We start from the raw sequence: 14,158 nt of genomic DNA on the forward strand, positions 1-14,158 counted from the left end.
TGCTGCAGAGGCCAAGAGGCAATATGATGTATCAGAAGCTCGTTCAGTATAAGCTCACTCCTCTCTGTAAAAAAGAGCAATCATTAATATCTCTCCAGGTGGCATTGCTCTCTCATATCCCCTCTCTCTCTCAGACTCTCTGAAAATACCTGGAAAGTGTCTGCATTTTTATGAGTTTTTCCAGTTTTTATAACATCGTCAGACCATATTTCTAATAAAACCTTGGTCTCCACACATTCACCCCCATAGCTCAGCCTTATAAAAAACAGTTGAAGCTGACAGAGCCATCTTTTCACAGCTTAAAATAATATATATATATTAGGGGTGTCACGATACACTCAGTTCACAGTACGATACACGATATTGGATTCACGATAACGATATGATACGATATTTTAACAATATTATCGATATAATCGATTTGTAAGTTGAGGGGGCATCCTCCACGCCATTTGAGCAATTTCACCATTTTCATCCCCCGTGTGTCTGTGACGTCCCTCGTCTGTTCAAACAAAGCAATGAAAAGGAGAGCGAGCATGCAATCAGATGCAGATCAGTGCCACCATGTTCAGCTTCTTTTTGTCGCGACATGAGATTTCATCTCAACGACGATACATAGCGTCACGTTTTGATATTGCGATATATCGTGGGACGATATATTGTGACATCCCTAGAAAATATCTATCATTCAAATGTCGAATCCAAATATTTTGTACTCTGTGGATCCAAAGTTCCACCATTAACATGTGCTGTGCGTCTCATTCCACCCCCAGGATAAGCCTGCCGTGTACTTCATGAAGGGAGCCTACGAGCAGGTGATCCGTTACTGCAGCTCCTACAACAGCAGAGGAGCTGCCATGCCCCTCAGCCACCAGCAGAGGGAGCTGTACCACCAGCAGAAGAGCTACATGGGCACAGCAGGGCTCAGAGGTAAAACACACTGGACCTGGAATGACGACGGACAATCTGGTTAATGGAATATGATGGAGATGTTCCTAAACAGACCAACAAAGTGCCTTACAACAGTGGCTCTCAAAATGTTCATATCCGTCATTTAGTCCACATTGGGGCACCACATCACAGCCTTCCTCCACTCTCTCTCCATTGGCTCCCCATCAAACAACGCATCGACTTCATACCTGCCCTCCTCACCTTCAAAGCTCTCCACAAACGGTCTCCCCTATACTAGGGATGGGCATCGAATTTCGAATTTTCGAATAATCGTTGTTATTATCAAGGTCGACTTTTATTATTGAAATTCGAAATTCGTTTATTGAAAAAAAAAAAAAAATTTTGGTGAGTGAAATGTTGCATTGTCTCCCCTGATTCTAAGTATAGTCGAATCGCTTGGTTTGAGCAAGTAAAACAATTTTTATAAGCAACCTCTCCCTCTTCATGGGATTTCATCCGCCATTCATTTTTCCATAAACCTTGCTTAAAATGCTTATAAAAAAAAAAAAAAATTACATTTTTAATTTTTTTTACATTTAATTTTTATTTTCGAATTTCGATTAAAAGTCGACTTTGGCCAGCGAATTTCGAATAGGACCCTCCCGAACCCTCCGCTCCTCATCCACTGTTCCCCTCAACGTTCCTCCATCCAAACTTCGCAGCTTCGGCGATGGAACCTTCTCCAGAGCAGCTCCCTGTCTCTGGAACTCTCTCCCCCAGCCCGTCCGAGACTCACCCTCACTCACCATCTTCAAATCCCGCCTAAAAACCTACCTGTTCTCCTCCCAGGCACACAACCTCCCGTACCCATAATCACATCTCCCGCCCCTCCCTGCTCCTTCTCTCCTCTCCCCTCTTGTCTACCTCCCCCCTCCTTCTATGTCTCCCTGCCTACCTTGCTTTTTATTCTCTATCTGTTCCCTGTCCCTCATTTCTCTTTGTTCCCCTACCTGTTGTTTTTTGTCGACTCATATTGTCAGCGTCTTTGGGTCTTTGAAAAGCGCTTTATGAGTCGAATTAATTATTATTATTACATTGGGGCCACAGACCTCATTTAATGTCCCACCCAGAACTCCATGACTGTCTGTATTGTAGCTAGAGAGATAACAGACTGTCTGTATTGTAGGTAGAGACATAACAGACTGTCTGTATTGTAGGTAGAGAGATAACAGACTGTCTGTATTGTAGGTAGAGAGGTAACAGACTGTCTGTATTGTAGCTAGAGAGATAACAGACTGTCTGTATTGTAGGTAGAGAGATAACAGACTGTCTGTATTGTAGGTAGAGAGGTAACAGACTGTCTGTATTGTAGCTAGAGAGATAACAGACTGTCTGTATTGTAGCTAGAGAGGTAACAGACTGTCTGTATTGTAGCTAGAGAGATAACAGACTGTCTGTATTGTAGGTAGAGAGATAACAGACTGTCTGTATTGTAGCTAGAGAGATAACAGACGGTCTGTATTGTAGGTAGAGAGATAACAGACTGTCTGTATTGTAGGTAGAGAGATAACAGACTGTCTGTATTGTAGGTAGAGAGATAACAGACTGTCTGTATTGTAGGTAGAGAGATAACAGACTGTCTGTATTGTAGGTAGAGAGATAACAGACTGTCTGTATTGTAGCTAGAGAGATAACAGACTGTCTGTATTGTAGGTAGAGAGATAACAGACTGTCTGTATTGTAGCTAGAGAGATAACAGACTGTCTGTATTGTAGGTAGAGAGATAACAGACTGTCTGTATTGTAGCTAGAGAGGTAACAGACTGTCTGTATTGTAGCTAGAGAGATAACAGACTGTCTGTATTGTAGCTAGAGAGATAACAGACTGTCTGTATTGTAGCTAGAGAGATAACAGACTGTCTGTATTGTAGCTAGAGAGATAACAGACTGTCTGTATTGTAGCTAGAGAGGTAACAGACTGTCTGTATTGTAGGTAGAGAGATAACAGACTGTCTGTATTGTAGCTAGAGAGATAACAGACTGTCTGTATTGTAGCTAGAGAGATAACAGACTGTCTGTATTGTAGCTAGAGAGGTAACAGACTGTCTGTATTGTAGCTAGAGAGATAACAGACTGTCTGTATTGTAGGTAGAGAGATAACAGACTGTCTGTATTGTAGGTAGAGAGATAACAGACTGTCTGTATTGTAGGTAGAGAGATAACAGACTGTATTGTAGGTAGAGAGATAACAGACTGTATTGTAGGTAGAGAGATAACAGACTGTCTGTATTGAAGGTAGAGAGATAACAGACTGTCTGTATTGTAGGTAAAGAGATAACAGACTGTCTGTATTGAAGGTAGAGAGATAACAGACTGTCTGTATTGTAGGTAGATAGATAACAGACTGTCTGTATTGTAGGTAGAGAGATAACAGACTGTCTGTATTGTAGGTAGAGAGATAACAGACTGTCTGTATTGTAGGTAGAGAGATAACAGACTGTCTGTATTGTAGGTAGAGAGATAACAGACTGTCTGTATTGTAGGTAGAGAGGTAACAGACTGTCTGTATTGTAGGTAGAGAGATAACAGACTGTCTTTATTGTAGGTAGAGAGATAACAGACTGTCTGTATTGTAGCTAGAGAGATAACAGACTGTCTGTATTGTAGGTAGAGAGATAACAGACTGTCTGTATTGTAGCTAGAGAGGTAACAGACTGTCTGTATTGTAGGTAGAGAGATAACAGACTGTCTGTATTGTAGCTAGAGAGGTAACAGACTGTCTGTATTGTAGCTAGAGAGATAACAGACTGTCTGTATTGTAGCTAGAGAGATAACAGACTGTCTGTATTGTAGCTAGAGATAACAGACGGTCTGTATTGTAGCTAGAGAGATAACAGACTGTCTGTATTGTAGCTAGAGAGGTAACAGACTGTCTGTATTGTAGGTAGAGAGATAACAGACTGTCTGTATTGTAGCTAGAGAGATAACAGACTGTCTGTATTGTAGCTAGAGAGATAACAGACTGTCTGTATTGTAGCTAGAGAGGTAACAGACTGTCTGTATTGTAGCTAGAGAGATAACAGACTGTCTGTATTGTAGGTAGAGAGATAACAGACTGTCTGTATTGTAGGTAGAGAGATAACAGACTGTCTGTATTGTAGGTAGAGAGATAACAGACTGTATTGTAGGTAGAGAGATAACAGACTGTATTGTAGGTAGAGAGATAACAGACTGTCTGTATTGAAGGTAGAGAGATAACAGACTGTCTGTATTGTAGGTAAAGAGATAACAGACTGTCTGTATTGAAGGTAGAGAGATAACAGACTGTCTGTATTGTAGGTAGATAGATAACAGACTGTCTGTATTGTAGGTAGAGAGATAACAGACTGTCTGTATTGTAGGTAGAGAGATAACAGACTGTCTGTATTGTAGGTAGAGAGATAACAGACTGTCTGTATTGTAGGTAGAGAGATAACAGACTGTCTGTATTGTAGGTAGAGAGGTAACAGACTGTCTGTATTGTAGGTAGAGAGATAACAGACTGTCTTTATTGTAGGTAGAGAGATAACAGACTGTCTGTATTGTAGCTAGAGAGATAACAGACTGTCTGTATTGTAGGTAGAGAGATAACAGACTGTCTGTATTGTAGCTAGAGAGGTAACAGACTGTCTGTATTGTAGCTAGAGAGATAACAGACTGTCTGTATTGTAGGTAGAGAGATAACAGACTGTCTGTATTGTAGCTAGAGAGATAACAGACTGTCTGTATTGTAGGTAGAGAGGTAACAGACTGTCTGTATTGTAGGTAGAGACATAACAGACTGTATTGTAGGTAGAGAGATAACAGACTGTCTGTATTGTAGGTAGAGAGGTAACAGACTGTCTGTATTGTAGCTAGAGAGGTAACAGACTGTCTGTATTGTAGGTAGAGAGATAACAGACTGTCTGTATTGTAGGTAGAGAGATAACAGACTGTCTGTATTGTAGGTAGAGAGATAACAGACTGTCTGTATTGTAGGTAGAGAGATAACAGACTGTCTGTATTGTAGGTAGAGAGATAACAGACTGTCTGTATTGTAGGTAGAGAGATAACAGATTGTCTGTATTGTAGGTAGAGAGATAACAGACTGTCTGTATTGTAGGTAGAGAGATAACAGACTGTCTGTATTGTAGGTAGAGAGATAACAGACTGTCTGTATTGTAGGTAGAGAGATAACAGACTGTCTGTATTGTAGGTAGAGAGATAACAGACTGTCTGTATTGTAGGTAGAGAGATAACAGACTGTCTGTATTGTAGGTAGAGAGATAACAGACTGTCTGTATTGTAGGTAGAGAGATAACAGATTGTCTGTATTGTAGGTAGAGAGATAACAGACTGTCTGTATTGTAGGTAGAGAGATAACAGACTGTCTGTATTGTAGGTAGAGAGATAACAGACTGTCTGTATTGTAGCTAGAGAGATAACAGACTGTCTGTATTGTAGGTAGAGACATAACAGACTGTATTGTAGGTAGAGAGATAACAGACTGTCTGTATTGTAGGTAGAGAGGTAACAGACTGTCTGTATTGTAGCTAGAGAGATAACAGACTGTCTGTATTGTAGGTAGAGAGATACAGACTGTCTGTATTGTAGGTAGAGAGATAACAGATTGTCTGTATTGTAGGTAGAGAGATAACAGACTGTCTGTATTGTAGGTAGAGAGATAACAGACTGTCTGTATTGTAGGTAGAGAGATAACAGACTGTCTGTATTGTAGCTAGAGAGGTAACAGACTGTCTGTATTGTAGCTAGACAGATAACAGACTGTCTGTATTGTAGGTAGAGAGATAACAGACTGTCTGTATTGTAGCTAGAGAGATAACAGACTGTCTGTATTGTAGCTAGAGAGATAACAGACTGTCTGTATTGTAGGTAGAGAGGTAACAGACTGTCTGTATTGTAGGTAGAGACATAACAGACTGTATTGTAGGTAGATAGATAACAGACTGTCTGTATTGTAGGTAGAGAGGTAACAGACTGTCTGTATTGTAGGTAGAGACATAACAGACTGTATTGTAGGTAGAGAGATAACAGACTGTCTGTATTGTAGGTAGAGAGATAACAGACTGTCTGTATTGTAGGTAGAGAGATAACAGACTGTCTGTATTGTAGGTAGAGAGGTAACAGACTGTCTGTATTGTAGGTAGAGAGGTAACAGACTGTCTGTATTGTAGGTAGAGAGATAACAGACTGTCTGTATTGTAGGTAGAGAGATAACAGACTGTCTGTATTGTAGGTAGAGAGGTAACAGACTGTCTGTATTGTAGGTAGAGAGATAACAGACTGTCTGTATTGTAGGTAGAGAGATAACAGACTGTCTGTATTGTAGGTAGAGAGATAACAGACTGTCTGTATTGTAGGTAGAGAGATAACATACTGTCTGTATTGTAGGTAGAGAGATAACAGACTGTCTGTATTGTAGGTAGAGACATAACAGACTGTCTGTATTGTAGGTAGAGAGGTAACAGACTGTCTGTATTGTAGGTAGAGAGATAACAGACTGTCTGTATTGTAGGTAGAGAGATAACAGACTGTCTGTATTGTAGGTAGAGAGATAACAGACTGTCTTTATTGTAGGTAGAGAGATAACAGACTGTCTGTATTGTAGGTAGAGAGGTAACAGACTGTCTGTATTGTAGGTAGAGAGATAACAGACTGTCTGTATTGTAGGTAGAGAGATAACAGACTGTCTGTATTGTAGCTAGAGAGATAACAGACTGTCTGTATTGTAGGTAGAGACATAACAGACTGTCTGTATTGTAGGTAGAGAGATAACAGACTGTCTGTATTGTAGGTAGAGAGATAACAGACTGTCTGTATTGTAGGTAGAGAGATAACAGACTGTCTGTATTGTAGGTAGAGAGATAACAGACTGTCTGTATTGTAGGTAGAGAGATAACAGACTGTCTGTATTGTAGCTAGAGAGGTAACAGACTGTCTGTATTGTAGGTAGAGAGATAACAGACTGTCTGTATTGTAGCTAGAGAGGTAACAGACTGTCTGTATTGTAGGTAGAGAGATAACAGACTGTCTGTATTGTAGGTAGAGAGATAACAGACTGTCTGTATTGTAGGTAGAGAGGTAACAGACTGTCTGTATTGTAGGTAGAGAGATAACAGACTGTATTGTAGCTAGAGAGGTAACAGACTGTCTGTATTGTAGCTAGAGAGATAACAGACTGTCTGTATTGTAGGTAGAGAGATAACAGACTGTCTGTATTGTAGGTAGAGAGATAACAGACTGTCTGTATTGTAGGTAGAGAGATAACAGACTGTCTGTATTGTAGGTAGAGAGGTAACAGACTGTCTGTATTGTAGGTAGAGAGATAACAGACTGTCTGTATTGTAGGTAGAGAGGTAACAGACTGTCTGTATTGTAGGTAGAGAGATAACAGACTGTCTGTATTGTAGGTAGAGAGATAACAGACTGTCTGTATTGTAGCTAGAGAGGTAACAGACTGTCTGTATTGTAGGTAGAGAGGTAACAGACTGTCTGTATTGTAGGTAGAGAGATAACAGACTGTATTGTAGGTAGGGAGGTAACAGACTGTCTGTATTGTAGGTAGAGAGATAACAGACTGTATTGTAGGTAGGGAGGTAACAGACTGTCTGTATTGTAGGTAGAGACATAACAGACTGTCTGTATTGTAGGTAGAGAGGTAACAGACTGTCTGTATTGTAGGTAGAGACATAACAGACTGTCTGTATTGTAGGTAGAGACATAACAGACTGTCTGTATTGTAGGTAGAGAGGTAACAGACTGTCTGTATTGTAGGTAGAGAGGTAACAGACTGTCTGTATTGTAGGTAGAGACATAACAGACTGTCTGTATTGTAGGTAGAGACATAACAGACTGTCTGTATTGTAGGTAGAGAGGTAACAGACTGTCTGTATTGTAGCTAGAGAGATAACAGACTGTCTGTATTGTAGGTAGAGAGATAACAGACTGTCTGTATTGTAGGTAGAGAGGTAACAGACTGTCTGTATTGTAGGTAGAGAGATAACAGACTGTCTGTATTGTAGGTAGAGAGGTAACAGACTGTCTGTATTGTAGGTAGAGAGGTAACAGAGAAACTAGTTTAAGCTTTACATGATAAATAAGATGCCTAACTCTGCCTCGCTCTCTCCCTCTCTGTCTCTCTCTCTCTCTCTCAGTGCTGGCCTTTGCGTCGGGCAGTACCCTGGGCAGCCTGACCTTCCTGGGTCTGGTTGGCATCATCGATCCTCCTCGCTCAGGGGTCAGAGAGGCGGTGGGGACGCTCATCGGTGCTGGCGTCGCCGTCAAGATGGTGACCGGAGACTCCCAGGAAACTGCCGTGTCCATAGGTCAGAGGTCGTCTATACACTGCCTGGCTAACGTCTGCTCTCACATTTTATACTATACTGTACTATACTACTTAGTGCTGCTCGATACATCGATTTTGAATCGATTCAAAATCGTCATCTGTTGTGACTTTGTGTTATTCTAGTACAGATATAACTCCGAGCGCGGGTGGTCGCTTAGACACTGCTAATATAATTATATAATTATGTCACGGAGGCACACGCTACAGGCAAGAGTAATCGAACCAAGAGTATCCCTCCAACAGAGCACAGAGTGTTCGATCAAAGTGACTGCAGGTTAGCAAGCAACAGCCAGGAAGTTAGGCATAGCAAGTTAGGCTAAAACAGAAAGTTGGGTTGTTCTGCCTTCAGAGTAAAAGCGTAAATTGTTATGAAAAATCGTATCAAAAAAAGAGCTCTGCAGGGCAACAAATGTTTAGAGAAGTATAATAGTATAAAAAAAAATCAAAATCGGAAATCCAGTTTTGAGAGAAAAAATCATCAATTTTATTTTTAGGCAAAAAAAGAACAGCTACTATTACGGTAATCTTGTCATTAATAGTAATTTTTCACTCACTATGTTTACAATGCACTGCAATATTAACTAGGGCTGCACGATTAATCGCAATAAAATCGCGATCCTATTCCTGAATGACGACGATTCTGTTGCATGTTCAAATCATTAGGGACATCCCCTTGCATCACATCAAGTACTTGTGCGTTTCACCACATGATGAAATGCCCACCTCACCTGCAGCAGGCAGAAATGCAGCGGAAAACAACTCCAGAGAGAGATTGTTCTAAATAAGAGGAGAGAGATGGAAGTGTTGGATAAGGATTCATCATCAAGCATTTGAATTAAGCTATTTTGTTTGTTAAATAACGAGGGCATAACTTTGACAGGACGACAGCTCGTGCGTTGAGCCCAATTCAATGCATTGTCACACGGTTATCAATTACACTGCCTAATCCCACTAACGTAGTCTCGCACCACACATCTCCACACTTCGTTTTAGTCACTAATTTAACTCTGTTACAGATGGCTCGTTAACTGCACCCATCTTTTTTTTTTTTTTTTTTTTCCCCAACCCGCCACCATGCACATGTATCCTCCCGGCCCATTTTCATACACATAAAGCAAACAGTGTGTGCAGAATGTCATGTATGGATGGCAGGATATGCAGCTGGAGATCAATACCAATTAATACCAATTTCATTGGAATAGAGAGCTCCAGGAACGAGTCCGGAAATCATCGATGCTAACAGCCCTGGTTCTTCACAGTTTTCGCCTATGGGAGTTTTGAATGGGTTTTTGGCGCGATGCTTCTAATAATCTCTCTGGGCAACGCTGGCTTAATCAAACGCGAACCAGTGTTTAGTAACATCATCTTCACACATGAAGACCACTTTTATGAGTTTTGAAGCTTTTATGTGCCGTTAAAAGGGTGGCTAGCTAGCAAACGGCTAAATGAGACTACAATGTCGACGCGGATATTATACGTCATCACAAGTGAATGCGGAAATTCTTTCTCTCGCAATCAATGCGTGGACGCCTATGCGACACTGTGTGTAGTTCAGGATTAGCTTAGCACGAGCTTTTTACCTCTAGGGCTCGCAGTTACGCTTCAAAACTCATGAAAGTGGTCCTCATGTGTGAAGATTATCCCGCTGAACCTTGGTTCGCGTTTGATTAAACTTTCGTTTCCCACAGACATTATTTGAGGCATCGCGCCAAAAACCCATTCAAAAATCCCATAGACAGAAACAGTGAAGAACCAGGAAGTTCGGGACTTCCGCATTCAGCCTACAAAAATACGTCATCCCTGGAGCTCTCTATTGAGTCTATACATTGTGTGTGTACTCTGTGTGAAGCCCATTTGACCTGCTGATGTGACATTCCCATGACAGTCACTATTATATTTAGTTGTTGTTCCTGTCTGTATCAGGCAACAAGAGCGCAGTAAAATGTATAGTCTTAAGAATCGTGAGGATCCTCCCACGTGCTACGTCGTGCCGGTGAAGCTCCCCGCCGTCGGGTGAAAAGAAGCGGCTGGCAACTGCGCATGTGGCGGAGGAAGCATGGTGCTAGTCCAGTGTTTCCCACAGGATTTTGAGAATTTGTGGTGGGTGACCGCAGACCCCCTAGGGGGGTGCGGGGGCATGCCCCCCCAGCGAGATTTTTTTAAACATTTTAAAGTAAAATGCATGAATTTGGTGTACTTTGAGAAAGCTTAAGAGCAAAATTAAAAGGCTAGATCTATGAAGAACATGTCATCATTACTGTGCTGTGGGTTTACAATGACAAACTACATTTCTCCCTATAGGTCAGGGATACTCAACTTGCTTTGCCACTTTCGTGAAATGATAGAAGGCGAGGGGCCAGTTAACTCATTGAGTGCCAGCCACTTTTGGAAGAACGGACGCTCCCAGTGCCAGAGTTTCAGAGCTTTTTTCAGTGATTTCTCGAGGCCCACAGAATATTGTGTGATATTACTATGTAAACAATGAACACGCAAAAAGAACGATGAGACTCTTTTCTATCATCAGCAAAAACAGGTTTATTGATATCATTTTCCGTTCTTTAGTTATCAGCCGGAGAAGATAGCTTGATTTAACCAAAAAGAGCTGTTTTTTTCTAGAAGCTGAGATAATGGCCCTTTTGTGAAATTAAACATTTCAAACACATCACTGACTCTGAAGCTAATTTTCTGATGTAGTCACACCTCAAAAATAATTTCCTTCAATAAAACAGTGAAGGCCAGGGAATTTTGTTTGGCAGAATAATATTTTTAGCTGCAACCAGCAGCGCTGGCCCCTGCGTGCGCTGCTGGTTGCAGCTTCTTGCTGGTCTTGATTTGCTGCTGGTGGGCATCGGATATTCTGGCTTGCGTTTGCCAACCCTGTCCTGCTGCCTGGGTCTGTCTGGGTGTTGTGTGCTGCTCTGCGTGCCCCCCCCCCCCCCCAACCCTCAACTGCACACTCCTCCGTATGGGAGGTGGCTCTCTGCTGAGTTTGCTCTGCACTGTGAAGGGTGCGCGACATCCAGCTTTTTTACAGCGTTCCGCGTGTGTTTGTCACCGGCTCCTATGCTTCCAGTTGAGAATAATAACAACTCCACGGCTGATCATGCGAATGGGCTGTCGCAGCGGACATGGAGGAGCTCAATTGTGGGAGCAGATTGGCTGCTGCAGGCACATCTAACGTTAAAACGCTTCATGCATATCGATGCATACGGATGCGATGCGATTTCCGTTTCCCCAACGACTTATTCTCTGTTTTTCTCTGCCTTTCTGTTAACCTGGAGAGCACTGTCGCCACCTAAGGGTTCTGTAAAATAGGTTATAGACCTCCAATAGCTACAATAGTTGTACAGGAGATGCGGAAGGCTTTGATCGACGTCCCACCGTCAAAAAACGCATTGGACGTCGAAAGACGTCCGTGGCACTCTACGTCACTATTTAATTGGACGTCAAAAGACGTCCATGGCACTCAATGAGTTAATAAACAAACAATATACATTTTTCTGTAGCGGATTGTAGGTTTTTGGGGTGTCAGCCGGAGTTTAGGCTGACAGTGTTGTGCACACCGGATAGTTAGTTAGGTTAAGTTAGTTGGGTTAAGTACATACATAAGTGCCTGGGTAGCGAGCAGATGGCGGTATTTGACAATTTAGCAGCTAAATCATAGATTATTGAAAGATATTCCATATTCCAGACTGAAATGCTATAACAGAAGTATTGGCCAGAATGACATGAACATTTATTGGACACTTATTCAGCGGATATCTTGCATGTTGCGTTCAGGTGCACTGTAAAAAAAAAAAAAAAAAAAATTTGGTCAACATCTTATTGTGGCGGTCAAAATATTATTGTGGCGGCCCGCCACAAATTCCTTTATGTATGGGAAACACTGCATTGTGTGTGTACTCTGTGTGAAGCCCATTTTGACCTGCTGATGTGACATTCCCATGACAGTCACTATTATATTTAGTTGTTGTTCCTGTCTGTATCAGGCAACAAGAGCGCAGTAAAATGTATAGTCTTAAGAATCGTGAGGATCCTCCCACGTGCTACGTCGTGCCGGTGAAGCTCCCCGCCGTCGGGCGAAAAGAAGCGGCTGGCAACTGCGCATGTGGCGGAGGAAGCATGGTGCTAGTCTACGGCTCGCCCCGGGTCTGTGGCGGAGGAAGCATGGTGCTAGTCTACGGCTCGCCCCGGGTCTGTGGCGGAGGAAGCATGGTGCTAGTCTATGGCTCGCCCCGGATCGGCAGAGGGCGGAGCAGTGACCGGGGCAGCAGGGGAGACAAATACAATTGTGGAGGGAAATGTGGGAAAATCAGAAAAAAAAATCCTGAGGGAATCGTGATTTGGTTTGGTTTATTTCGGATCAAGAATGCATAAAAACCATTACAAATTTACAAATAATACAGTAGTAAAAAAAAAAGTACACAATATGTAAATCGAAAGTAAAAATTATCCAAGGATAGCCCAGTAAAGCAGCTTAAAGTTACAAACTAGAAGCCTGCTTATTTCCACTGGGGTCCTTCAAATATCAAAACCTTAGTATTACACAATTGTACTTTATAAAAGAAAAACAGAAAAAAGAACTGTCTATCGATGACACATAAAATATATGATATATACAAATGAAATCTCAGCGAAGGTGTTGCAATTACTCTCTAGTCAACATCTCATTTTTTAGATGAGTCATGAGAGCACGTTTAAAGACATTCACAGTGTTTATGCCTTGGCACTGAAGCAGGTCCTTTTATTCCAAAAGTTGATAGCAGTGTTACAAAATGACGTTTTCTCAATTCTGAACAAGAAAATCGAGATTCTCATTTGATCCAGAATCGTGTAAAATTATCCCCATTAGCTGATGCCTGTCAAGTCAAGTCAAGTTTATTTGTATAGCACATTTCATACACAGAGGCAATTCAAAGTGCTTCACATAAAATGGTTGACAGGAAAATAAAAGAATAAAAGAAGAGAATAAAATGGACATTTAAAAGCATCACAACAAAACTTAAAAAAAGAAAATCAATGTATCTATATTGAGTCCCCCGACATCATGACTATAAGCATGACTACACACACATAAAACTCAGGTCTGGGTACGGTGTCCTCTTTTCCTCTATACTGCAGTTTGGACGCCAAGCATACCCCCGCTTGTACCTTGCGTCATCTGTTGCCCCGTCGACAAACAGGACGTTTTTTCTCTCTAAACCTTGCTTAAAACGAGTACGGCTCTAGTAAGCTCCCCTTACGCGTGCGTCCCTCCTGACGCATCACCTCACCCTCTTGTGAGTATGTCCGTAACCATCCCCCAGACCTGCAGCGCAGCGCTCGGGTCTGGGTACTAGGGATGGGTACCGTTCACATTTGAACCGATACCGGTACCTGGAATTCGGTACGGTACCCAAAACGGTACCATTTTCGGTACTTTACACGCTCTAATAACAAAAAAAATTACAGTTGTAAAAAAATTATAATCCAAACTTCTCAGAGAGAGCGGTCGGTATTCACTAAAGCCTTCATATCTCAGGCTCTGTAGCACATAGAAACATAAACTAAAAAGCATTTGAGAGCTTAACCCTTTGGCTTTTCGTATTATATTTGCCCTAATGTTCATTAAAAAAATGTTTTATCTTTAACCCCTAAAAATAAAAATATTCTAATGCATTTTAAGAAATGTTAATAAAGATTGTGGCAAATGTAACCCTTCCAAATAAAAAGCCACGGGTTTAAGCTCTCAAATGCTTTTTATTTCATGTTGATAGCTACTATACAGGCTGAGGAAATACGTTCTGTTGAACCCTTGACAATTACTGCAGCAAGAGTAACGTTAGCGTTTAACGTTTAACGTAGTAACGTTTGCAGTCGTTGTGAAGACAGTGAAAAGCCCCGT

The 14,158-nt window shown here is 41.6% G+C and overlaps 1 protein-coding gene across 1 annotated transcript in view; it reads left to right on the plus strand.

Annotated features, from left to right (window-relative positions):
* Positions 1–14,158, plus strand: part of LOC310799946 (calcium-transporting ATPase type 2C member 1-like) — a 159,948-nt gene that overhangs the window by 125,126 nt on the left and 20,664 nt on the right. The window contains exons 17-18 of the mRNA XM_083662555.1: positions 774–930; positions 8,084–8,254. Of these exons, the coding sequence (XP_083518681.1) occupies positions 774–930; positions 8,084–8,254 (328 nt within the window). The remainder of the gene's footprint in view (positions 1–773; positions 931–8,083; positions 8,255–14,158) is intronic.

This window comes from Poromitra crassiceps, assembly GCF_964638095.1.
Source record: "Poromitra crassiceps genome assembly, chromosome: 29".
Classification (NCBI taxonomy): domain Eukaryota; kingdom Metazoa; phylum Chordata; class Actinopteri; order Beryciformes; family Melamphaidae; genus Poromitra; species Poromitra crassiceps.